The 25,486-nt window shown below is 48.8% G+C and overlaps 9 protein-coding genes and 1 non-coding gene across 10 annotated transcripts; 3 read left to right on the forward strand and 7 right to left on the reverse strand.

Annotated features, from left to right (window-relative positions):
* Positions 1-1,264: 1,264 nt before the first annotated feature.
* FMAN_06671 (uncharacterized protein) lies at positions 1,265-5,575 on the forward strand (the record flags this gene model as incomplete). The annotated part of the gene is made up of 9 exons (XM_041826518.1): positions 1,265-3,802; positions 3,857-4,600; positions 4,655-4,885; positions 4,947-5,023; positions 5,082-5,150; positions 5,204-5,232; positions 5,287-5,376; positions 5,434-5,502; positions 5,556-5,575. The coding sequence occupies 9 exons, from the start codon at positions 1,265-1,267 to the stop codon at positions 5,573-5,575; spliced, it is 3,867 nt and encodes a 1,288-aa protein (XP_041677573.1).
* Positions 5,576-8,667: 3,092 nt separating this feature from the next.
* Positions 8,668-10,002, reverse strand: FMAN_06670 (uncharacterized protein; the record flags this gene model as incomplete). Its single annotated transcript, XM_041826519.1, has 2 exons — positions 8,668-9,262; positions 9,308-10,002. The coding sequence occupies 2 exons, from the start codon at positions 10,000-10,002 to the stop codon at positions 8,668-8,670; spliced, it is 1,290 nt and encodes a 429-aa protein (XP_041677574.1).
* Positions 10,003-10,823: 821 nt separating this feature from the next.
* On the forward strand, positions 10,824-11,303 carry FMAN_06669 (uncharacterized protein; the record flags this gene model as incomplete). Its single annotated transcript, XM_041826521.1, has 1 exon — positions 10,824-11,303. One exon carries the CDS (start codon positions 10,824-10,826, stop codon positions 11,301-11,303), a length of 480 nt encoding a protein of 159 aa, XP_041677575.1.
* A 190-nt stretch (positions 11,304-11,493) lies between these two features.
* On the reverse strand, positions 11,494-13,156 carry FMAN_06668 (uncharacterized protein; the record flags this gene model as incomplete). Its single annotated transcript, XM_041826522.1, has 2 exons — positions 11,494-12,884; positions 12,931-13,156. The coding sequence occupies 2 exons, from the start codon at positions 13,154-13,156 to the stop codon at positions 11,494-11,496; spliced, it is 1,617 nt and encodes a 538-aa protein (XP_041677576.1).
* Positions 13,157-14,034: 878 nt separating this feature from the next.
* On the forward strand, positions 14,035-14,133 carry tRNA. Its single transcript is given in 2 exon segments — positions 14,035-14,071; positions 14,090-14,133. It is a non-coding gene; the product is annotated as a tRNA-Ser (tRNA).
* A 402-nt stretch (positions 14,134-14,535) lies between these two features.
* On the reverse strand, positions 14,536-15,924 carry FMAN_06667 (uncharacterized protein; the record flags this gene model as incomplete). The annotated part of the gene is made up of 3 exons (XM_041826523.1): positions 14,536-14,999; positions 15,055-15,789; positions 15,849-15,924. The coding sequence occupies 3 exons, from the start codon at positions 15,922-15,924 to the stop codon at positions 14,536-14,538; spliced, it is 1,275 nt and encodes a 424-aa protein (XP_041677577.1).
* Positions 15,925-16,765: 841 nt separating this feature from the next.
* On the reverse strand, positions 16,766-19,403 carry FMAN_06666 (uncharacterized protein; the record flags this gene model as incomplete). Its single annotated transcript, XM_041826524.1, has 3 exons — positions 16,766-18,680; positions 18,729-18,935; positions 18,982-19,403. The coding sequence occupies 3 exons, from the start codon at positions 19,401-19,403 to the stop codon at positions 16,766-16,768; spliced, it is 2,544 nt and encodes an 847-aa protein (XP_041677578.1).
* A 518-nt stretch (positions 19,404-19,921) lies between these two features.
* Positions 19,922-21,079, reverse strand: FMAN_06665 (uncharacterized protein; the record flags this gene model as incomplete). The annotated part of the gene is made up of 1 exon (XM_041826525.1): positions 19,922-21,079. One exon carries the CDS (start codon positions 21,077-21,079, stop codon positions 19,922-19,924), a length of 1,158 nt encoding a protein of 385 aa, XP_041677579.1.
* A 643-nt stretch (positions 21,080-21,722) lies between these two features.
* FMAN_06664 (uncharacterized protein) lies at positions 21,723-22,697 on the reverse strand (the record flags this gene model as incomplete). The annotated part of the gene is made up of 1 exon (XM_041826526.1): positions 21,723-22,697. The coding sequence occupies one exon, from the start codon at positions 22,695-22,697 to the stop codon at positions 21,723-21,725; it is 975 nt and encodes a 324-aa protein (XP_041677580.1).
* A 1,632-nt stretch (positions 22,698-24,329) lies between these two features.
* FMAN_06663 (putative SnodProt1 precursor) lies at positions 24,330-24,802 on the reverse strand (the record flags this gene model as incomplete). The annotated part of the gene is made up of 2 exons (XM_041826527.1): positions 24,330-24,688; positions 24,742-24,802. The coding sequence occupies 2 exons, from the start codon at positions 24,800-24,802 to the stop codon at positions 24,330-24,332; spliced, it is 420 nt and encodes a 139-aa protein (XP_041677581.1).
* Positions 24,803-25,486: the final 684 nt, after the last annotated feature.

The following is a 25,486-nucleotide window of genomic DNA, read 5'->3' on the forward strand; positions in this document are numbered from 1 at the left end:
TCGAAGTTGAGGCATTGAGATGGTTTTAGCAGATTACTACTTCGCTCTTATTCCTATGGATAGAAGGCTGCTTGATTGCTGTAAGTCAACTCAATAAGCAAATGACTAGACCTATCCACTAGTAGTTTCACGGATGCTTCTGTGCTGACTAACAGTAAATACAGCTAATTCATCCGTGTTGTCTCGAGCTACAAACCTCCTATGCTCCCGTATTTGTCGCTTATTTCCTTTGTATTGCTTTTTCTTCTTCCAGATACCCCAAAGAAGCTTAAGCAGAGATCGGGTTGAGCCTTGAACAGTATAACATAAAGGTCTCGGTGGTTTACCGCTATTTCCTGCGTCTGGTTTTCTTGCACTCGCTGGAGCATCCTTTCACGATGAGCCATCTGTCCTCACAGTATCAGCTTGTCTTCTCCAACGGTAGCTTCACGTACAGCGCAGGCTGAGTTTTGAGCAAACTTTCATGCAGATGACGGAGGATATCTGGCACCAAAAGTAATGAGTGTATAGACGCTCGCAAAGAAGTTGTGGATAACCTTGATTTCAACAAAGCAAAGCTCTCTCGTATACGACTCTTGTCGTACTAAGTTAGGCACATTCTTTAAATCACCTTACCTAGTGTCGGTTAGCTCCGCTGGAACGTTTAGCCCCGGAGCAGCTGAAACTAGGCCAAGTGAGATACAGATACCGCCGGCGGCCGTAGTGGAACGAATTTAGCGATTATTCCTACTTTCCCGCTATCAAATTTAACTTGGTGGCAATGATATTGGCAACAGCGCAGCGGCCAATGCCTGCCGTGGTAGTTTGCAAGCATGGCAAAATGAAACGAAAAGGCGCAGGATTGTCGATCATGATTCCCGAGTCTCCAAAGGCCGCCTCCGGTGAGGGTTGAGATATTCGACCCTGCAGTACGTAGTACTGTAACCATTGTAATAATTCGGAAGAGTCCAGATTATTAGGTAAGGGTTATTGGAATAGCTAATAGCGCATGCATCGTGGGCTCATTAATCTCGATACCAGCAGTTTGCTGGAGAGAATGCCATGTTTGCCCTGTTATAAACAATAAATAGTTTGTAATGAGATCAGGTATGCACTTCTCGTTGATTAACTGTCTGTTGCATCCTGTGCGATGATGTCCAGACTGGTGCACACAAAGTCTTGAACGCATTCATTATAATCACACCAAATTCTAGATTTCTCTTCTCAATGGATCAACTAAATCATCACCTCATACACGTTATTATACGCTTTCTTTCAGTGCGGTATGACAAGTACCGTCTCAATGGATAGGCCGCTTTCAAGAGGCCAAAAGAAAAAGCTCAAATCGAAACGGAGGCAAGAAAGACTCACACGTCTCATCGACAACCCTTCAGACCTCAGCATTGTCCAAATCAACGTCAACGCTGCGCCAGAGAGATTCCAGGCGCTCAAAAATTGGGTTTACAATTGCGATCACAGGGTTGACATTCTCTGCCTCCAAGATATCCCTCTCAACATCAGAGCCACTCAGTTTCCTGACCATATTCTTGCCTTTGGACCCAATAACCCCGAGCTTCTCCCTCCAAAGACCAACGATGAAGGGAAGACCAGAAAACGACAGGCGATCCACATCACGAACCAGTATCTGGAGAAGGAGAAGCTACACGCAGTTGCTTACCTCATACACAAGTCCATCCCAGTAGCAGATTGGGACGTTGATTTCCATGACGATGTAAACATTGGGTTGGCTGCCACACTGCTGCTTCGGATTAGTGATGATCAAACCATTGCAATCCACAATGTCTACAATCAGCAGAAGAATGTCAAGATCCCGGATCTTCTGCGGAGGGTCACTGCAACTGGTGAAGACTTTCTGGTCGGCGACTTCAACCTTCACCGTCCGTCATGGAGTGGCGACAACGTAACCACGATCGAGCCCCAAGCCATCGAGCTCGCCAACGGCCTTGACGAGGCCGGCATGGAGCTCTTGACTACCCGTAGTTTTCGCACCTACGCCAGAGGAAAACATCTCACTGGCGAATATAGCTCTACCATTGACCTTACCTACGCCAGCCCGTCTCTCATCCCGTTTGTGCGCAAATGGCAATCGCCAGATGTACCAGGCTTCGATTCCGATCACCGTGTCATCATGACCACATTGAACCTCGAGGTCAACCGAGTTCCCAGCACCTACTACATCTGGAAGCGCGCAGACCCCGACAAGTTCCGTGCGTGTGTTGGTGGGTCACTGAAACCCATTGGGTTTCCGGCACTTACAACCCCCGCCATGATCGACAACTACGCCCGTAAGGTCGTTCAGGCATTCGGTCCGGCAATTGAGACGCTGGTACCTCTAGCGGCCCCGCCAGGGTCGAAGCGACCCAAGTCCCGGCCTAGCCTTGTCACTCAGCGAGCCCAGAATCTTCTGAGACTTTCAGACGAGAAAGAGCGCAACGCTGGCGTCTCTACCGAAAGTCAGCAGCATTACAAGGTCAAACGCTTTGCTCAAAACGTCATTCGCAAAGAGCGCTCCGCTTCCTTCCATCGCATGCTCTCCCAAGACATCGCGAAACGCAGAAGACTCTACTTTTGGGCCCGAAGGGGAGCGAGCTGGAACAAGAAGGCTCTCATGCCCATCCGACAGCTCAAGGCCAACAATGTTACCCATCGTACGCCTGATGGCATGGCTGGCTGCTTCAGACAGGCCATGTGGCCAGACGGGACCAGTGACGAACAGCAAGTGCCCCCCGACCGACCACCGCCCGACGACTCCGACAAAGTTCCTTTCGTTGTTTCACAGGACTTGGAAAAGTCCGAGGTCAAGAGTCTGATCACTGACGCGCCTAGTGGTAAGGCAGCAGGGCCAGACCTGTTGGCCTACGAGGGTATGAAGATGGCCCACGAGGAACTTTTGCCTTACCTTCACCACCTGTTTGCAGCCTGCCTCAAGCTCGGTCACCATCCCGCTGCCTTCAAACAGGCTTGCACGGTAATGCTGCGAAAGGGAGGCAAGGATGACTACGAGCAGCCCAAGAGCTGGCGACCGGTCGCGTTGCTTCCCTGTATGGGCAAGCTTCTCGAGAAGATCTTCACCCATCGGCTCAAACAGCTTGCTGTCGAGCACAACCTCCTCCCCGATGTACAGTTTGGCACTCCCGGCAAGTGCACCACCAAGGCCCTGCAATACCTGCTCAACAACGTCTACTACGCCTGGACTAACAAGATCCGGCGACTGGCTACTATCATGGGACTTGACATCACGGGCGCGTACGACAGGGTCGACCGGGTCAAGCTCATGAGGATTCTGCAGGAGACTGGCCTACCGGAATGGATGCTCAGTTTCATCTGGTCCTTTCTTACCGATCGCATCACCGACATGAGGCTCCCGGGCTTCACCTCATCCAGCTTCTGGGTCAACATGGGCATTCCTCAGGGCAGTCCCTTGTCTCCCATCCTCTTCCTTTTCTTCTCGATGCCCATTGTTGGTGCCGCCTCCGAGTACACTAACTCCAAGGTCAAGATCTACCCCTTCGCCTACGTCGACGGTACCTCCCTGCTTGCCGTGTCCGATGATTTCGAAGACAACTGCAAGGCGCTGAAGGAATGCCATGACAGGATCATGGTATGGGCCGATTCGGTCGGCGTATCTTTCTCGCCTCACAAATACCACGTCATGCACTTCTATCCTCCTCGTGGCCAAGTTAAGGCTTGTACCCTGATGCCGAAGATCCCCGGACTTGAGGGAAACAGGCCCGAAGCTTCAATACGAATTCTGGGTGTTGAGGTCGACAACAAGCTCAATTGGCAAGCACACGTTTTTGGGGTAAGATCACAACATCGTATGGACTGTTTGTCAGATACTAACTCGTCTTCATAGCTGGGTGCAAAGGTCAACGCTAAGATGAACGACATCGCTCGAATCTGTAATACAACTGCAGGTCCCGACATGATAGCCTTGAGGCAGCTCTACATCACCACCGTTCGACCGATCATATCACACGGCTGCGGCGCTTGGTTCATATATGGGGAGGACAAGGTCAAGTATCAGATCACGAGGGAACTCGGACGCTATCTGGGCAGGATTCAAAACCAATGCCTGAGGATAGTCACTGGAGCACTCGCTCGTACCAAGGGGCGAGCAGTCAACAAGGAGGTATATGTTGAAGACATCCTCGTGTACCTGGATAGGGTCGCGACAGTGCAGAGAGCGCGCGCTCTAGACACTCCAGACCACGAAAGGCTTCGCAGAATCCGACGGCAGGGCAGGAAGCCAGCCGAGTTTGACCTCCATCCATACCACGCGCTGGACCACGCAGCCAGATACCTTTTGGAGAGAGCTAACGAGTCGTGTAGGGACAGTTCACCCAACAATGTGAGGAAGGCGATGGCCAAGATTGCCAAGCAGGACTCGCACGAGATGTCATGCAAGATCTGGAACCGGCACGTCGAAGAACGCAATAATGGGCTTTCACGATTTCGCAGCGCAGCCGACATGGACAAGGCTGGATGGGGACCTCACAACCTCAAGCGCTACCGCGGCCTGTCTCGAGCACAAAGCACGATGCTGATACAGTGCCGAACCGGTTACATCGCCCTCAACAAGTACTTGCACTGGATTAATGTAAGCCTCCCCCCCCCCCCTCCCAACGAGTCAACGTTGCTGACCATGGTTCAGGCCTACGAGAGTCCGCTTTGTGATTGCGGAGCCGCCGACGAGACCGTCTTCCACGCGTTCATCCAGTGCGAGATGCTAGCGACAGCCCGAATAGAGCTGTACACTGCACTCGGACACCGAGACTTCTACCGGATGCTGTCCGAGAAGCCCGAGGTCGCTGCCGACTGGGCGATAACGCATTTCGAAATCCCCCAGTTCGAGTGCGCCAAGCAGGACTCCAGATTCAATTCGGTTGAGTCATCTGCCTCTGCCTCTGCCTCCCAGCCACCCAACGTACTTGATGAACTCACAGCGTGGATTTACGGGAGAGCGACATGATTTACATGTCCCAAGTGTTACTTATCTGTGTTTTTCCTCAACTTGTGTTCCGTAAGTCATCCATCCATCTGCCATTCATTGCTATCGCACTCATACTAACTCCGTCTAGTCATACTGCGTTGTCTTGCGACCTGATCCAATCTATTACTAACCCGCCGAGCCAGCTTCGGTCCGCTAAGTAAGCCATTGATTCCTTTGGTATTTTATGTACCGACTAACATTCCCCGCCAGCATTTACAGTTTTTCCCCCGACGCCAAAAGTGAGTCCCGCGTCATTGATCTATCGCGCCTTGACTAACAACTTCTCCTCGCAGCCTTCATTTCCCAATTTGCCTTTTTCCCCCTCTTTCCCCCCTCACTTCCCCTCCTTCACTTCGCGATAGCCCTCGATTCCCACGATACAAGTAGGTGTTGGCCTGTCCTCGCCGTCGTCAATTCATTGCTGACCTGAGCACCCGCAGCATTCACATCCCCTGTTCGACCACTGCGACCGCGCATTTCAACTCGAAGAACCACGACCAGTATGGACCGTAAGTTTGTCAGAATCGGACACCAGCAAGCTGTGACTAACAGCCGTTGATAGGTTGCCGCCGCCCGATGTGATGCTGGCGACGAAGGCCTGCTGCTGCTTTGATAGGCGTCGGCCCTTCTCTAGGCGGCCTGCTAGGTCTTCTAGGGCTTCCATCTGGCATGCGATATAGTCGATCTTGGTTATGTCGACCTCCTTTCGAAGCAGCTGTACTTGGCAGCCGAAGATTGCTAGATGTTTGTCCTTTCTATATCCAGGCTACCCTGCTAATGCTGATGATGATCCCTAGTGACTTGCTGTATTGTTGACAGCTTGTCGACATGCGGCAGGTATTCTCTCGTGATTTTATGACGCCTTAGGAAGGATTGCAGTATTAGGATATATTTAAAGTCAAGCTTGTGGACCTCTGTTGGAAGACCGGTAAGCAACTTCTGAATGAACTCTTTTACACATCATGACGAGATATCTAATGTGCTTCACAGGTTGCGTAGTCATCGACTGCGCTGATCGGGTGGTTGTGGCCGGGTTGGCTGTTGTCGATTTCGATTGCGCAGCGGCGCATCTGTGAGTTCCCTTACTTGCTATCTGCATCATCGTCGCAAATCAACTGACTGAGGCTTGCTACAGTGTGATTGGATTCTTGGTTTCTTGGTTGTTATGACTTGGTCTTTTGAGGTTGGAGCCTTGGTGGTGATCGCTTGATGGCGTGACGATGGAGAGGGCATTCGGCCTGCCAAGGCTGGGGGAAACAGTAAGTACCTAATCGCTCTGTCTGTTCTGGAACGTCCCAACTCACCATTATTGCAGTCTTTTTTATGCTCGTGGAGTGAGGCCACTTATTCAGTTGGATTATAAGGTTCGTGGCAGCAGCTGTATGACCTTGAGACTTATTATTAAGGTTATTGTGTTTTTTGGCGTGGTGTATAACGCCTTATATTGTGTTGTGCTGAAAAATAAGCATCTTATTGTGTTATCTTCTTATCTGAGACCCCAATTGGCTATACCTTGCGTATTGCTACAGGGACATTTTGACTTTTCAATAAAACAGAATACACCAAACACTTTCCTCTTGCCTCTACCGTGACATGTTGACCTGGCTTCATTCGTCCTGTCACGTACCTTGACTCAGTGAGACTGTGAGGATGCGGGCGGGGCTGCTGCCTAAGGTTCAGCCGCAAACTCAAACTTCCAGGCTTCGTGTCACTAAAATCTCAGTGGCCAACTTGTATGACGTGGCCTGATTATAAAGCTCGGCGCCCATCCTCTTCACCCCCGCCTGGACTTACGGCTAGGCTATCTCTCTTGTCTACGTTACGTGGGTTTGTATTGAACAAACCTTCCCGTGGTTTGTGCCGCAACTCAGGAATGCCCTATTCCAACGACAACGTGGTGCATACAATCTAGCCACCCTATCAACTCTTCGTCGTTGGACTTTCTCAGATTCCTTCACCTATCTAGCAGAGGCTTTCCAGCTGCGGTCTTATGGATTATCCGCGCTTTGTGAGGCCCTCGATTTCACCCTACGTACCATTGTTCATGGAGCAATTGGGGACTTTGATAGGTTTGTCAACGCGGAGCTTGAATTCTGGGAATACAGCGGTAAGGATCGGCTTTTAAACTTCCTCGACAAGTTCTTGAAGCCTTGGGACCTACCCGACGCCGATGTCCTTGCAGAAATAGGGTCGAGGTTTGGCGATGATCACCTCTGGCGTACCCTCCAAACATGGATGCCTACTGAACGCCAGATAGAAGATTATTACGCGAAATTTCGCATATCCGCAGCTTCTGCAGCCATAGGCTGGCTCAACAAGCTTCCAGTCCGCAAACGAATTTGCATTCGTGGTTTGGTGATCATTGAAGATTACCCATCTGTAGGTCGTCAAGAATGCCACGCTACAGGCCTCGTCCCTTTCTGCAAAGAGAATCCACATTTGCGGATAAGCCACCAGGTCAGTATGCTGAATGTCATTTTCGCTCGGGCGTTGCTTCGCCACGCTACCACTTTTGAACGTTTGCAAACATACGCAAGGCATGAAATTGGAGAAGTGGCCTTTCAACAGGCCATATCTGTATCGCTCTCTGAGATCGGGAATTTGCTAGCAGAGATCCTTTCTCTACCCAAGGCCGGAATGCCCGATGGATCCTACACATTTACTCTAGATGGGGAACCTATTGCTCCCATCTGCTCCCGGATCTTCCAACACATAGTGCTTCACAAGGAGTCCTTGCGAATCACTACAGACCATTCCCTACTATCATTGGATGAAGGTACCCGGCTGGGTATAGGCCCCGAGTTGCATTGCGGGCATGACAACGCATCTACCCAACTCGTCGATAACAGCTCCTCCGTCGAAGCCAACTCTGATCCTAGTCAGCTTTGGAACGCGGAGGAAATGCTGGCTCAATTCGAACGGGCTGGAGTCCGGGTATTGTTCAAAAACCACAGCGGTGAATTCGACTTCGAACTTCTTCGTCCACCGGTGGTTCATAACCTACCGAGACTGGGAGCACTGGTAATGGAGAATTACGAAAGTAGGCCATACCAACCGCGCCCTCTGAGAACATGTCGGTTTTTCACGTCACCTTCAGGGGAGGTGAGCACAGAGCCAAGCGTGTGAAACACGGTTCCTCAACATGAGCCATAGAGCGAACATCCCGTTTAGATAACAGTCGCGTGTCCAATTTGGTCGGGAAAGGTACACCAGTTGCGTCGACTGTCTTTTAGATGTGCACGACAATAAGATGGTGATTAGATAAGACTACTATTAGTTCCTGGAATAGTTATTGCTAGTGATATATAGTTTGGTACGTTTCATCCAGCCAATCCCGACGCAACATGTGAACTTGGCATTTGACATCAAATCTTAAACAAGGTTTGGGCAAAAGTCTTCTATTGAATGATGTCGTAAAACTTTGGAAACAGTTGTATTTAGGTTATCCACTGAAGAAGCAGAAGATCTTCCAGGACGGGCCATGTACCTAAGCAACGCTTCTGGCTGTTTTTTGAAGTCTCGATCCACCAGGCGGTAACTATAGAGGTGGTATTGGATATTGTTTGCTCAAACTAATAACAGATGCAAGTCCGTATAACTAAACCATTTTGCAGTTACGGCCATCCTCCCAACTTGCCGCTACGCGTCAGTCTAGGCTCAACATCCTCCCATGTTTACGTGTCAAACCCCCAACCGATCTGGTCACTCGACGCCCCGGCAAAACGCATCAGACTCCTCGCACCATTGGCTGCATTGAATCGTCCACCCTGAAAGGCAGCAGCGGCCACTCCCAGCGCAGCTCTCGTATCAACATTCTCATTTCTCAAGTTCGCATCCCCCCTCTCTAGAACCTGATTCAAAAACGCATCACCCGCCAAGCCCTCATATCGGTCCAGGCAAAGCTGCTTGATGGCGGGTCCATACAAGTCCACCCACTGCTGCTCACTGACAGTGGTGTAGCTCTTCTGCCCGTTTGCGTCGGTCCTAGAGAATGGCCATTCGGCGCTGACGACTTGATATCGCTTTGTGATAAAGAAGAGAATTGGCCATGAGAAGATCCAGAGAAACGTGAGGTAGAAGATCCAGCAGATCCAGGTCGTCAGGCGCCACGTGTTGAGGCGATTGGATGAGTAGATGTCAACTGCTCGGTCGGCGACTGGGAACTCAATCGTGAGATTTCCTTTGTAGTTGGAGCTTCGCACATAGTTTGTCAGACTATCGCGGAAGAAGGTCTCGTCCATGCCAGTGACTGTTCTAGTCAGACGAAACCTGGAACACGTTAGAAAGAACCTCAGGACAAGACGTGAAACATACACTTTGGTACCGGCTGCTTTGGCACAATATCGATGACACCATTCCTTCAGGGTTGGCTTTGCGTGACCAACTTCGATATCACCTTTCACGCCGTCCTGACGTGTCTTCAGCACCGTACCACGGTATGTCTTCTCGCCACTCTCAACAGTCTTGAGCGTCGAGTTGCCCAGAGGATTTGTGATGAAATTGGGATACAGATAGTTCTGCAAGTTTACCATGATCCGGAAATCAGTCACCTCTTCACGCTTACTCTTGCCATCGCTGTCGCGCTTGGTTTCCTTGTGAGTTCCTGTTATGTTGATATACGGCGAAGGAGGAAACGCTGCCATGGTTCTGACCCATCTCTCGAGAAATGCTGGATCGGCATCGGATCGGGGATCTCGCACGGCGTTGACTTCGTTGCCGATACGAGTGCGCTTTTGACCGATGCGGTTAGAGGCGAAGGCGATGTGAGACTCGGGCTGAGTGACGCCTGTTTGAAGAAGTTCTTCTTCAATCCCAGTGCTATCGATAGCAGCCACCGCTAGAGTGCTTGGATCAAGAGTCGGTGTGTCCTGGTATGCAGGCGGCGGTGCTTCGTCGCCGTTGAGAACGTCGTCCTCTACGTGGGCGTATGAGGGTTGCCCTGCAGTCGTGTGCAGTGACACGGCGTCAGGGTCATCCCGATAAGGCTTCGGCGACGGAGGATTGCCCATTTTCGCGAGGCTGCTATGATTTACCAAAACTTGGTGAGTATGCCGTCCTATTTGAGCACCTTTTTAGGTCCAGCTTGAGCTTAGGCAGCAATCTGTTTGTGTTGAAAGAAGGATTAACTTATCTCACGCGTTCACGGCGCGGTTTTTGTCAGATTTCATGCCCCAATACGGATGGAGTAACCGCCGATCCGGCGATTCCCAATTTGGGGATAGCGGCTATCTCATGACCAAACAAACAAGTTGCCATGAGATAGAACTGTCATTGACCAATGGATTGCCTATAAAATGCTGAATATGAAGATGAAATTCGTTTCAAAATTGAGCCGTGCTATAGGCTCCTGTGAAATCATCTATCGACTCATCTGGGTTGTTCATTTTTCACCAGATCTCTTTCAGAGCACTTATCTTTCATTAAACGAACACAAACCCTCCCTAGAAATGAACATCGCAGTACGAATTTCTTTATTCCACATATAGAGGACACTGTAGCCTATTGTTCACTTCTGCTTATGATGAGATTCTGGTTGACAAAGATTGACGTTCTAGAAATGTCGGGGCATATACTTGTTCAGTAGTCCTCTTTCACTGGAACTCATGACACGCAATATGGTTTGGGTGACCAGCCAATTAGTAGATCTACTCCAGCAAGAAATAATGGCTATAAAGTCATACGACGTTCCTGAATGATAGAAATTCCTCTCATTCTCATTTAGGACTCGCGCTTTAAAGGTAAGTTCCAACCACTTCTCATACTAAGTCCAACCAGGTCATCTTTCTATCAGAACTCTTAAATCCACCAGAAATAAGTCTCTCAGAAAATCATGTCTTTGGGTGTCCGCTTCACAACTATACCCGATCCCTCGGAGGTCGGCGAAATCTGGAAGGATCTTGAAGAGCTTATCGGCTCACTCAAGTCTCGGCTCGAGCGTCGAGAAGAAGAGTATTCTGAGCTCGCTATAGACGTGGTCAATCGTCTAGAGTCGGGTATCCAAGGCGAAGAGCGTCAGGCTCAACTTTGCAAACTTCGTGAGTCTTGGGGGCACATCCAGACACTGGAGCGTGAGCTGCGCTTTTACCTGAAACAGCTGAGGAGACTAGCTGAGAGCTCCATGTCAAGAATTGCCGAGCAGCTTGGGACTCTGAATGTTGATTCGATGGCGAGGGCTATCCAGGCAAGTGAGATGAGTAGTGCATGCTATGAGAAGCCTGTCGAGCCGTTGTTTGAGACAGTCACTGAGTCGCCTCCTGAGTATATCTCGGACTCTTGGAAATGCCAAGAGTCGGAGGAGTTCAAAGGATGATGAGCATTGAAAAGACCTCCCAGTGAACTTCGAGTCTTGTTAAGTAAATGTAAAAGTAGTTTCAGTTGGGTCAACAGACTCGAATCAAATGTTTGACATTAATATAAGTAGCCGGAAGTATGAATATGTGAAATGAGGACAGAAATGAGCATTTCCAATTACTGTTTCTCTACCCAGCGACAACCACAAATTAACCCAAGACTCTATACACAGGGTACTCGTCCCCGACATTGACCGGCAGGATATTGAATGTAGCATACGAATCGATATTCTCAGGCTCAAGAACAGTAAACGCGTACCCCGCCGCAGCCTGCCTTGTCGGCACCCAAAAGCTTCCGGCCGGCATCGTAATCTCTTTCTTGTTGATCTTAGTAGTGACCTTATTCAACACAGTTCCCTGGTAGACGGTGCTGGCCAACTCAATGCTTGTAACGTTATAAGCTTCAACTTCGCCGCGGAACTCAGAGCGAATGTTCTCGACGGTAACGCCGTTGAGGCGAAGTCGGTCGGCGGCTTCTTTCCATGCTTGCGGGAAGATGTACGCTTCGGGGCGAGAGCGGGTTAGGTTGGACTTGACAGGTGTTGAGCTGAGGAATTGTACGGGAATTTCGACAAGCTTGCCGGTTGGGAGTTCGATGAAGTCCCAGGTGCGGTTAGTGGGTTGGAAAGAATCTGTAACGACGACTTCGTCTACGCCGTCGATGAACTTCTGGCGGGCACCTTCAACAACCTTGTATACCTCCGCGGCCTTGTCCGCAGCTGTTTGGACGATGGCTTCGATCATGGTTAATCCTGAAGCAACGCGGCGCTGAAAGTGCTGACTTCCAAGACCGATGCCTCGAGTTTCAGTGAGGAAGACCATGACTTGCGTCAGTGCCAATGAAACATCGCCAGCTCGCGCTTGAGTATCAAGCTGAGTAAAAACCAGTGGCTCCTCCCTAGCATTTCCAGTGATATAAGGACTCCAGCGCAGGTTCAACTTATCCATTGCCCCAGCAATTCTGGGCACGAAAACCTCCTCGGAGTATTCTCGAATATCCTTGTGGATGTTGAGATTCTTCATAGGATCAAATTGACCATCCACGGCTTGCGCCCACTGATCTTTGAGGCCATAAGCCCGATTGGCGCTATATTCATGAGCGTCTACCATGACGTGAGGAGCAAAATCGACAATGAGTGCCTTGACCTCACGGGTTTGTTGACTTGCGAAACGAATGTGATCTCTGTTGGGATCGTAACCCGTTGCCAGGAATCGCTGGAAGAAAGCGACGCCATCCGGGTTGTAACGAGGCAAGATCATGATGTCTATCTTCTCGAGTATGGACGCTGCCCAGGTTGAGTTGGCGTCAAATTTGCCGAGCAGCGCGAGGAGGGCTTGGTCGCCGCCGGGTTCGTTTCCATGGACACCACCTTGAAGGTACACACGGAGCTTCTCGGATGAAGATGAATTGGCCTTGATCTCAGGCTGCGACGAGGTAGACAAGTAAACATATGGAATTGAGCGTCCTTCGTCGGATTTAAAAGATGGGTTGTTGTATGTCAACCAGTCATTGCGAGATGCAAGACTCTCGAGGAAATAGTCTGCTAGTGTTAGTGCATGGATCTTGAAGATGCGTTGGGAACATACTCAAAGTAGCGTCGCTTGTTGGTCCGCTTGTGCCATTGTCGAAACCAGCGGCGATGCTCTTGGGGTCAATGAAAGCAGGCGACTGGAGATCTATCTGCTTGACCTCAGGGAAGTTCTTGGCAGCTTCTTCACCGTCTTTCGTAAGGGCAACTTGATTATCGTTATACCGAATTGCGGTGGCCAAGCCGGCGCACAAAAGCCCAGTGAAAGCAGTGCGAAGCGTCATTTTTCCAGTGGACCTACAAATTCCAACAGCAAAGAGGAGACATTGGAACCCGATGATGCGGGCATTTCAGCTTTTAAACCTCCCCAAACAACCTTCCTAGTCCGTGACGATCATCATACATGGGGGGCATAATGACCGAACTTCCCCGCCGATCCGCATAGCTTATCAGTAGCAAAGTTAGCCGATGATAAGCTTAAACCGTTTATAGTAGGTAGCTATGAGAATTGGCTCATTTAGCTCCGACGATGTTACAATCAACAGCGGGGAATGGGTCTGCCAAGGCTTGGTGGATGAGAAATTGTTTGCCGGTCTGTGGAAAGCAGGTTTATACATAGGCTATTACTGGGCTCTTTTTCTGTTTCCCGGAGAGGTGATAAGATAAGATATAGATAAGAGTCTGGAGCTGGGCTGTGGTGGGGAATGCAGTGGTTGTAGGGTAACTCCCGCAATGGAATGTTTATTTAAGATACGTTTTCAGGTGTCTGATTTTGAATACTAGCTAATGATAAATGTGTGATTATTCTATTTAATAATTAATGTATACTATTCTTGGCTTAACAATCTGACGGAACTTTTTTTACTATTGCACTGCCATATCCCTAATCAATCTCGGTACGATACTCACAATTAGTGTTCAAAGTTTGCAGGGTTGGAAAAAAGCGAACGTCGGTCGAAATGGTATTGATGGGCAACACCTTGGCAATAATACAATCCCAATTACTCCTCCACTTACTGTTTTGCTTCAATCATAATGTTAGTAAAACTAATCAATATCATTGAAACATTTGTCAGGGTGTAAGTCAAAGGAAAGTGAAAGTGATTACACGTGTAGGACATAATTCATAAGTTGAGAAAGTATGACATAATCAGAAAGTTCAGACAACGTGGCCGAGTGGTTAAGGCGATGCCCTGCTATCTCTTCCGAGACATCATAGGCATTGTGTTCGCACGCGTAGGTTCGAATCCTGCCGTTGTCGATGTGTTTTTTATTGCTTTTGCATTAAGGAGAATGTTCATTTTTGCCAGATCGACAATCTGGTGTTATCGCGAGACTTGTCGATGTTGTGTTTTGGTAGCGCGATTCGGTGTTGTGATTGACCTTACAGTTTCAGCGCAGCTATGGTCTTCTTGATACAGTAAATATTACTTCCGAAAATGTTTTTTATTGCTTTTGGATTAATGAGAATGTTCATTTTTGTCAGATTGACTATTTGACGTTGTCGCGAGACTTGCCGACGTTGTGTTTTGGTGGCGCGATGCAGTGTTGTGATTGACCTCATAAATGCTGCGCAGGTATGTTCTTTTCCGATGCAGTGAATATTCGTTCTAAAAGTGCAAGCCATAATCATTTCTTCTTATTTGCATCTCTATGGTAGCAATTAATCAGAGTCAGAACTGCTGCTCGAATCGTACTTCCCACTTCCCTTTCCGAACTTGGGCTCCGGCATGTAAAGATGCGTCAAATTGTGCGTCTCCCCTCTCTCCATTCCACGACACGTATTTCCTGCGTCGAAGCACTTCTGACACGTATCCCAATCTCCATTGTTGCAAATACCGCAGTAGTAAAACCCTCCCTGGATCAAGAGGTTGCACACATCACAGTAGTACTTGGGATACACCTTGACCAGGTTATGCTTGCCCTTACCTTTGCAGACTTCTCCCTGAGCAAGGCAATCTCGACAAATATCGTAGTCGCCGCCGTCGCACTTCTTGCAATGCGCGTAGGGTCCGCTGATTACCTGGTCGCAGATGTTGCATTCCAGGTTGACTTCCCAGGCTGGAAAGTGGGCGAAGTCGGAGAAATCTTCTGCCGTGCGACCATGCTTCTTGGCTTTGCGTTTATCTGGTGACACGTTAGTATTCTTTGAAAACGGTATTGTCTGTGATGTTCATGTTACCAATTCGTTCTTTGACAAAATATCCGGCTGCACCACCGGCAGCAAACCCTCCAGCTGCAGCGAGAAAAGTAGACGACTTCTTTTCTTTCTCAGGCAGACTTGGTCGGGAGTCTTGCGGATTGGCGTACTGTGGCTGAGATGGATGTCCCATCTGTCCATCATGACCTCTGCTCTGAGTGTTTAAACTTCCTGGGAAAGCTGGCATGCCTGGAATAGGCGGATGATCTGAGGGAGCTTGCCAAGAGCTTCTGCCAGAAGTTTCTACATAGCACCATTGCTGTGACTGCTCAGACCAGTATGGCACCCATCGAGGGGGCGCAGGGCATGGATGGCCAGGATCAGCAGTGCCAGGTCCCACTATCGTTGGAGTGGATTGGATTGAATAATTGTCCGGGCCTGCAGGAGCGCCGTAAGGCGCATGTGTTTCAGGAGGCGACTGCACAGATTGGCTTGGAGGAGCAGGTGATGACGGCCATTGCTGATGTTGAGGCTGCTGGGGAGACTGGTAATTATTGTATGGCGGTGGTTGTGGCTGCGGACTGTGAGTTTGATGTCGAGAGTGCGGCTGGCCTGGATATGGCTGCTGTGATTGTCCGTTGTAAGATTGATAACCTGAGCTCTGTTGGTTCTGTCCAGGATAGGGAGGTTGTCCATATCCTTGCTGTTGATTCTGGTACGGATTGTTGTTATAGGACTGGTGGCTCTGTTCAGTGGTTTGAGGCGCCGCCGAATGCACTATAATCGATTGGTTAGCGGATCTCTCAGTGAACCAAATCATGGATGGTGAGCTTCACCTCCTTGCTGTTGACCCAGGCGATCACCCAAATTGAGCCCTTCAAATTCTTTCTTGAACTTGTTTAAGAACGACATATTGTCAAGGTTTCTGCCGTTGAAATAAGAATAAACTGAGGAAATGGACGAGATGTCGCGAATGAGCTTTTTAAGAAAAAGATAGTTGCAAGATCAATGCCTGCGTTCAATCAATGTAAGCGAGGACTTATCTCGAAGGAATGGTTCCGAAACGTGAGACTTTATAATTCAAGACCTCCTTTCGTCATCGGAGGATTTACCTAGCCCATTACCAAGGCTTAGAGCTAGTCCTTTTGCTTAGCGGGATGAGATGGCTTGTCTGTTGACGATCCTATTAAGCCAGCACAGAGCACTTGGCGATCCTACGCTAATCAGTGTAAGCGTTGGAGTAGTGGCGAGCTAGCCAGCCCTACAGGGAACTGATCATTGGACGTTTGTACGCGATCAACTGGGAGATTGGTTCTTCCGAAAGATGATGATATCATCGTTCCGCAGAGACCTTCTCAGCTCAATTAAATTCGGTATTTGCATCCAATACTTGTTGGCGATTGACATGCTGATCTATTTTGAGAGGCCTCCTTGATGTTCGGGGGAGGAAGCGGGGATTTTACTCAGCCCTGTGAGGCTATGCTCCAGGATTTTGTAACAGGGTCCTTGTCCATGGCGGGAGTGAGTGTTCCTGACTCATTACCAGGGAGATTTGCCGAAACTATAATCGTGATTTCACACCGTCTACGCGCAGAGCATATCTTTGTCTGTTTGGGTTGTCAATAGAGCTAGAAGCTTGTTCCTAAGTCGGCAGATGATGGGCATAGAAAGTCCAACTGTTATCATCTGACAGATCAGTCAGGACATCCTGCACCTCAGTCAATGGGCATCATTTACTATCAGTTACATACAATCACTGCTCTGACACGCCACCTATCTCTGCCTCCCATCTCCCAAGTCTCTTAACTGCAGATCTTGTCACTGGATGCTCGGAACCATGTACCTCCGTATAAAGGTCTACACAAGTCTGCATCAGCGATAGTGCATTTTTGTGTTGACCCATATCCTTCAAAATTTCGGCGCCTTGCTTCATGCTACTTAGTGTCCTCGGATGATGTTCCCCCAGCACCCTTCTTCTCATTACCAGCACTTGTTGCTGGAGCTCAATTGCTTTTTCAAATTCTCCTTGTTCCCAGTATATCCGAGCCAGGTTACTCATGGTCGCCAGCGTATCTGGGTGCTCTGGACCCAACACTATCTTTTGTTCCTCTAACACTTGTATTACTACCTCTTTCGCCTTATCATATTGGTACTGGTTCAAATATGTTAATGCCAGATTAGCTTTTGCTATGAGGACATCTCGATGTTTATCTTCATGGATCCTTTGTGCGATTTTCAATGTCCGAACGAGAAGTCCTTCAGCCTCGGCATATCGATGCTGATATTGATAGATGAGCGCCAGACCGTTCATACGGCTAAGGGTCCGCTCATGCTCCTCTCCCCAAATCTTCTTGCTGGTGTCAACTAGCTGAAGCTGGATACTTTCAGCTTCACTCAGCTTTTTTAGCCTCCTATAGGCCGAAGCCAACTCTCTAAAGCATCTCTGCATAGTCGTATGGTCTTCCCCAAGACTTGGCAAAGCTGCTGTAATCGCTTTCTTGCTGATCTCCTCTGCTGCTTTGTACTTGCCAGCACTAAGCAAATATCTTGTATATAGACATAATAGCTTTGCCCACGGTTCGACATCATCCATATGCGGCTCTTCCTGTATCACAGACCCCAAGTGCGGCAGCAGCATCTGGCATGTAGGCCAGTTTTCAAATTCGTAAGGACTGAAATTGTCACGCATGGAGTATATGAAAAGGCTCTTCAATTGCGGCAACTTGTCCGAAGATGAGGTCCAGGCTCTGGTGCAAGCCTGCACCGTCGCGTGCAACTCGAAAACGTTTCGATTGGCAGTCACAGAAACAAGCGAATAGCTGCGAAGCAAGTCTAGATCATCTTCGAAACCAACTGCTTTGTCTTTCCGATGTTTCAGCTTGCCATTGTAGTATTGAAGGGCGAATTCTGGAATTCCTTTGTGATCGAAAAGACTCATGAATGACAAGAGATCGGCTGCTGACGGCCTTTCGTGGCGAATCTTCTCAAATGTAACTTGCCAAGTAGTGATCACAGAGTTAGAAACAGTCTCGTCTCTGCGAAGATCACCAAGATCGATCTCCAACAGGCTGTTCCTCTTCTGATCACTTTCTTGGAATGCTTTCAAGTAGCTTTCGACCGATTCTCGGGGTGCCCGTCGGTTGATGTAGGCTGCAGCTTGAGTGATAGCCAGGGGAATGTAATCCAAAGCCTCAAGAAGCTTGACAGCAGCGTCATTCCCGAAGTTGGCCGTGAGTTTGTTTCTGATAAGATGTAGGCCTTGGGCCTCATCCATGGTAGACACTTGAAAGATATTCCTGTGACTGCCGGTCAGTCTTTCTGCAGCATCTAGGCTGCGAGATGTGACCAAGATGGTGCCATTGTTGCACTTCGGTAGGAACGATGCCAAAACACGCTCGTCTGGGCCTTTGGGGTAGAAGAGTTTGATGTCATCGGCATTGTCTATAATCATAAGCCAACGACCCGACTCATCGTTTTGCAGCCAGTCGCGAACAAGAGCGAGGATGTCCGTGCTTGGCTCATCTCGCTTGGGCAGTTTCATTCTCTCCGCTATAGCGCGGTATGCTTCTTCGAATCTGGGTCTTGAACTTGCATGGACCCAGAATATATTGACATCAGAATCCTCATCGTTGACAGAATATGCGAAATTAATGGCAACCTGTGATTTGCTACATTTTGTCAATTCATAGTATCGTTAGAGGGTCGGAGATACATACCCAAACCCTCCCATGCCTACAAGAGCCATGCGGCCAGTAGAGCCGCTGTACTTGTCTCTGAGCCACGCCGTCATATCGGGACGTGCGACGAAGTCTTGATCTCGATCGAAGGGAACATTAAAACATGGCGGGCGAGCTACCGACGGCGTGCTCTGCTGTTGTAGTGACAAATTCTCTACCCGCTGCGACACGTCGAGTAGTATTGTGCTATGGAAATGAGCATATCTACTTGCGCGTCAATTTGGATACTCACGTTTGATCGACTTGCAGACATAGAGTGATAGTCTGCTTGTAGTGCTCAATATTTGATATAACCGTGCTTATCTCCTTGCTCTCGAACGGCCACTTAAGCGCGCGGAGTCCAAATCGGCGCATGGCCTTCCGCGCACTCCCGGGATCGAGTCTATCCCAGACTTCTGCTAGTTCTGTCTCGCATGCATTAAGCGAATTAACCAGAGACCGAGATGTCGCAAACGCCGTATTCTTCGGGTCATCGAGAAGTCGCTGAGCCGCTTCAAGGCATACGTTCAGGTCTTTCAGCCGACCCTGGAGTCGGGTAATGTCAGCCCTGGCATTTCCAGCAGCCGTTGAATACTGGACGCAGAGTTTGCCGACTTTGGCGGAGAGCTCGACGATGGCGATGATACTCGCGACAAGCCCTACGGCCTCAGCCATGGTGAACTATCCTTTTTGCGGTCACTTTTTCTCGATGTTGATGAGATGCAGCATCGCGCTTTATCAACGCGCAGTGAGGGCCATCATTTTCAACCCTGTCTGCCCAATGAGGCTGTGGTGTCAGCTGAACCCGACGTGGCTTTTACAGTCCAACGACAATGCGTTTTTTGACGTCAGGGTGCATTGATTGGCACAATCGCGCAGCGTAATCGAGTGTTGGGCGCTTAAATTTTGTAATTGCTGCGCATGCTGCTGAGACACATATTGACCGCGGCTGAGGTTGCGGATCGAATTTCATAACGACAAAAAGCACGATGTCTGATTGTCAGCAAAAATTGAAGGTTCTCTATTCGTAACTGGCTCGCTATGCAAACTGTGCTGAGCTCTATCATTTGACAATCTAGTAGTCATAATCCATATGTGTTGTTTACGCTTTGATATTGTATCTGTGCCAACCGTCTAACGCCATGCCCAAAACGCCTTTGGAATGCAAAGTAAATGTTCTTATCCTCTCAAATTCATGCAACAGATTCTGTTCTTCGTGATCGTCGACGTCGTCGACCTTCATGCAATGGCGTAGATCGATGCTTATTCACTGCCGCCAGATCGAGAGTTGACTCGGTAGCAGCTCTCTTGACGACTTCCATTGAGCAATCTTCCTCGATAGTCTGGATAGTCATCTCTCTCTTCTCATCCTCAATCATCTCAATCTTCTCTCCGACACCGAGAAGTCGTGGTGTATCTGAGATCTTGGGCTTTTCTGACAGACCCATCCAGGCTAACGTCTTTTCCCATATTCCCGGTGGCGGAGGACTCCACATTCCGACATCAAAGGTATAGTGTTGTTGCTCGTCGGGGAGGTTTAGCCATACGAAGGGTCTGTTGCTGTTGATCCGTCCTTCGATGACAAAGTCGCCAATCTCATCGGGGATTAATATTGGCTCGGGAATGAGAATGGTTTGGTAGGCGGGTACGATGAGATGAAGCTGGACTGGTCGGCAGAACTGTTTTCGTCGGGCTTTTGACATTTCTCGCTTCGTGATGCGCTCTCGGGCTGCGAGCATGAACATGAAGACGGTGTCGAGCTGGTTGGTGTATCCGCAGAATCGAGGACTCAGTGGTTTCTCCTCGACGAGATGGAAGAACTTGGGATACCAATCGGTATCGGGATGATAGAGAAAGAACCAGTGATCGCGTTCGGTATCGACACTCGTTTGACTCAATCGTTCTCGAATCATATCGAAAACATACTGCGGAAAGTCGCGTTGAGCCGTAAGCGCCGCCTGAGCCTCAAGACTCGTCGAAATTTCGCCGAGCTTGGTCGCGATGAGGTTCAAGGCTTGAACACCCTGATACGTCTGGATCACATTCGCGCCCATGCCCAACGTTGTAGCGACAATACTGAACTGATGAAACAATCTCGTACTATCAACTAACGACTGGCCCATGATGTGCATCTGCGGCAGAATACTCTGCGCGCCCTTGATGGTCTGCGACGCGCTGGAGAGAAAGTCGTTGGCATGTTGGATAACGTCTCCGACCTTGGAGATCTTATTCGCAGCCTGGACGATCTTGATGACGGGCGCTGCAGAGGCGCATGTGCTTGCCACTTCGAGGGCTGCTGCTTGGAATTTCCTGTCGCGAACTGCTTTGGTGAAGAATTCGTCGAGGCCCATGGTTAGTTTCAAAAAGAGTGTGTCGAGAGAGTGAAGCTCCGTAGGATGGCCTTTGGAGGAGGCCGTAGAAAAAGGCGGTAACTGAAGATGGATACGGGCTTATCGATGTGGCGAATGTGATTGGTTTAGCGAGCGTGTTGTGGCCAATTGGAGATGGACAGCTGGTGAAGTGGATAACTTGCGGCCCAACGTGAGACGCGTATCATAACAAAGAACAGTCATCGCCTTGAACCCAGGGACGAGAATAATGACGCAAGTGATCACGATAGAGAGAAAGAGCTTGAGCTAGACAGACCCTCTTTGTGGATTGTCTCGGTAATGTGAGCCTGGTAGCTGGGTCGTAGCCATGAGCTGAGGGAGCTAAGAATAGCTTCAGGGGAGCTTTGGAAGTGGGCCGCCAAGATCTGCAGAAGAAAAGCTCTGATGCACAACTCATTAGATCGTTTTATGCAAGCTTGTGAAAGCGCATTCCTATGCCTAGGGTAGTCTGAGTCCTTGAATCGAGATCGTGAAAGGCCATGAGGGATATGATGGACGAAACTAAACAATATTGATTACAAAATTAAAAAACTATGATTAACATCAGTGACACTGGGAACATACAAATAACAGGGCCTCAACTGTGCCAGTCACCAGAATGAGCTCACTGCTTCTGCATCTTAGCCCAAGCAATGGTAGCACCCAACCGATCTCCAGACTCATAAAATAAGTAGGTGTTCCCTCCGGAACTCGCAATATCCGGCGCCGCGACCCGGCCAACATCCTCCCCCTTCCCTCTCGACTGATATAGCAAAATCGGCTCAGCCCCAACATCCCGTAATGTCTGATCAATAGTCCTCGCGTAAATCTTTCCCGAAGAACCATGATAAATCACATATGCCTGCCCATTCCATGTCCAGTAATTCGCACCCGAGACATCTGTGCCCTCAGGCCCGCCAGGCTGAACAACATAGTCCGAATCAACAGTCCATTTGCGACCGTCGACAGATTCAGCGAGACGAATCTTGCGCCTGTTATCTTTTTCATTGGCCATGTAGAACATTGCGTAGTTGTACTTGGACGCTGAGTTGGGATGCGCAAATACGCGGGCGTAGCTTGATTCTGTGGTGTTGGAGCCGCTCATTTGGTTGTTGACTGCTACGCCACCGTAACGAAAGTCAACGCCGTTGCTTGATTCTGCCCAGCGCGTTTGTGTGTTATCGCCGTGGAAGTAAAGAAACATTCTCCCAGCATCGGAGTTCCAACTTGCATCTGGACTTGAGACGTGAGGGACGGAGTAATATGAGTCCCACTTGTTGGCGATGACTGGGTTGTTGGGATACTCCTTCCATGGCCCCTCGAGACTATCAGAGTATACCAGCGAGATGCCACCTGGATTTTCATGTGGTGCATAGTACAGATACCATTCTCCGAGAGGATCATCTAGATATTCTCCTGCATGGAAGATACTAGGAAAGATGAACTCATTCGTTGGGTTGTACTCAAAGGTAGCTTTGTTGGTAACATGCCCTTTGTACCAGAAGTTTGGCCAGCCATCAGGTGCTGGGGCAAGTTGTGCACCTGCAAGAGAAGGCAAAAGGGCAACGCCTAGCAGGCAAATAGTCGTAGTGAAGCGCATGATGTTATATATCAGAAAACCGCTGATTTCCACTGAAATAAGAACAGATAAGATCAACAGATCTTCACAAAATCTTCCAGCATTATCTTCTCCTTTTATCAAAATCATTTCCATCTACCGCATAGCCAACACGCATTATCATCGGCATCAAACCGACACTCCCCGAAAGGATGTGAGTCGTGCCAGCGCATGACAAGACAAAAAAAGGCATGACCCATCCTCATCTCGCTAGTGTCAGCCTTGCAAGCAATTATGCGAGAGTCAGGGCAGCGCCTCGACTGGTCAGAGGGAAGCGCGCATAGTAACATCGGAAAACAAACCTGCACGCCAAGCCTGGGGTCGTGACTTGCATCTCCCCTAGATTTTGGTGGAGGGAGCAGGTACCGTGTTATTCCCGGTGTTTCAGCATGTGACGCGGACATGTGGCGGTTGGGGATGCTGACTTGTGTATGCATATTTTCATTAGTGCATGGACGGTAGTTGGATGAACAACACGTCATTGGGGTGAGGTTATTGGTTGTTTCAGGTGATGGCTCTGTATGTCAGCTTCCTGACGTGGCAGTATCTCGTCCGATGTAGCCGATGTTCAATGAGAAGAAACGGTCTCAGCTAAGGATGTGGCTTGGCAATATCATGGCTGTCAGGGAGGATGCATAAATATTCGGTGTGAGATGGCTTTACAGTGAAGGAACAGCACTCCTGGGCTGCGACCTTAGTATTAGGTGAACATTTTGAAAGTATGATATCATAGTGTAATAAAGCCGGATAGAGCTGAAGATTGTTGAGCGACTGTTCGGAAATATCAACTGCCGTGTTCGAGTTGATCTCATGTCATAGACTCATGCGTCTCAACATCTCCATACGAGCCAAACCAGGTGCTTCACGTTGCAACCTAATATTCAACATTACATAACAGTCAAGGGATCACCTGTTTCAAACATGCAAGGCTGACCGTTCTTATGATGCATCCAATGAAACCTCGCGTCATTGCAACTGAGGCTGTTTATGAGCCATTTGTTTAAGACGACGAAACAAACTATCTTATTACACCCATAGCATCAAATTTGCCCATAGTTGATGAAATTAACCTAAGATTATTACAGCTCATCGCTTTTCGCTCTGGAGTCTCATTAGACTACTGGAAATGACGTGGTCATTTTTCTTTTGTTCTGACGTGTTTATATGCATGACATCCACATGAAACACGCGAAGAGCCTATACTTCGAGGACATATATCAAAGCGCATAAGCCTCAAAGCTGATAAACTTGTTGCACAGCGTCACATTGGCATGTCAAGCTGAAAAGATGAAAGCTTCTTGCGCTATAAGATACTGCATAAATACTGGCAGCTGTTGTTTGGCCCAAACTCTATTACGATGGTCAGTAACACGTCATAGATGATTTTCACAGCGTTGTCAAGTTTATGCAAAGAAGCAGTTTTATCAAGCCAAACGCTTTCTATTGCCGCTGAGGTCATAGCCAAGGTTCCACGGCAGTGAATGAGAGCACTTGAGCGAATAGAATAGAACATAGCAGCATAAGTCGTCGTAGAATTATCATTAAATCAAAACTCGTTACACAACCAATCGTCATAGATCCACACAAACAGATCGTTAATATCAGTCCCAGTGCTTATTTAAGACCACAGTTTTTAATAGCAACCTGAGTAGCAGTCGCATCAACCCTTCCAAGCTTAACAGCCTGATTATTCGTAAGCGCATTCATCGCAGCAGGCGAAATGTTGAATCCCGCATCGGTATGATCAATGGCGAGAACATTAATGCTCTTTCCCTTGTAGGTGAGCTTCCAGCAAGTACCGCAGTTGGGAGAGTTCCAGCCCGCGACGGCTTGCGCACCGCCGATGTAAGGGAACTTGGGAATTTGGCCTTGAGTCTTCCACTTGTATTTTGTGATGAGACCGTTTTTGCCGTCGGAACAAGCGACGGCAGTGAGGGCGCGGCCGGATTCACCGTAGCCTGGGTCGTAGGAGACTGTAGTGTGTTAGATGGGGATAGTGAGAGGAAGATGGAGGAGGTGGGCGGACCAGTGGTGGCTGAGACAGAAGTCAGAGCTGCGGCGAGGTAGAAGAGGTTGGTCAGCTGCATGGTGAATGATATTGCTGTATTAGAATATTATTGATCAATGAATAGGATGTTGTAGATGATGGAGCAAAATAAGAACGAGGTGCACATCTTCCTCTTTATATGTGTTCTCACTGTGTCTGCCCATCCGAAGACCGAGCCATCCGATCATAAACTTCGTGTTCAAAAACCATAAGCCTTCCCCGCAGCATCTTCCCATCCATGTTCTGATCCCTCAAACGGTATGTGGATGTAACGGATCGGTCCGCAACGCTCAAGAAGAGAAGTCTAGAGATTGCGCCAGGATAATCAGCTGAGTGTGACTAACCGAATGCAGCATAATCCTCCCCAAAATGATCGTGTTCGAAAGAAATGGAGGGGCTGCACGTGTTTTAATTGGTTGGCGGGGCATTGAGTCCCGAGCGATCGTATTGAAGCGCTCTCGTATTCATCAGATGATTGGGGATGGAAGCTATCAGATGATGATGGCCGGATCAAAGGGTCCAACAAGGTTTGGAGGTTTCTGACGTCAGAAGCCACCCCAAACCTTCGAATCACTGCAGATTGCAACAAATATCGTGGTAAATGAATGGGCGAGGATTATTACGTTTGAAGCGGATGGTCCGGGTTTAGCAGGTTCTAAAGCGGCTCAATATGCCACAGCAGAAGTCATGACGTTGCATTGAAGAGATCTCGGCACTCAGGATA

The sequence above is a fragment of the Fusarium mangiferae genome (assembly GCF_900044065.1).
Source record: "Fusarium mangiferae strain MRC7560 genome assembly, contig: FMAN_scaffold002, whole genome shotgun sequence".
Taxonomy (NCBI): domain Eukaryota; kingdom Fungi; phylum Ascomycota; class Sordariomycetes; order Hypocreales; family Nectriaceae; genus Fusarium; species Fusarium mangiferae.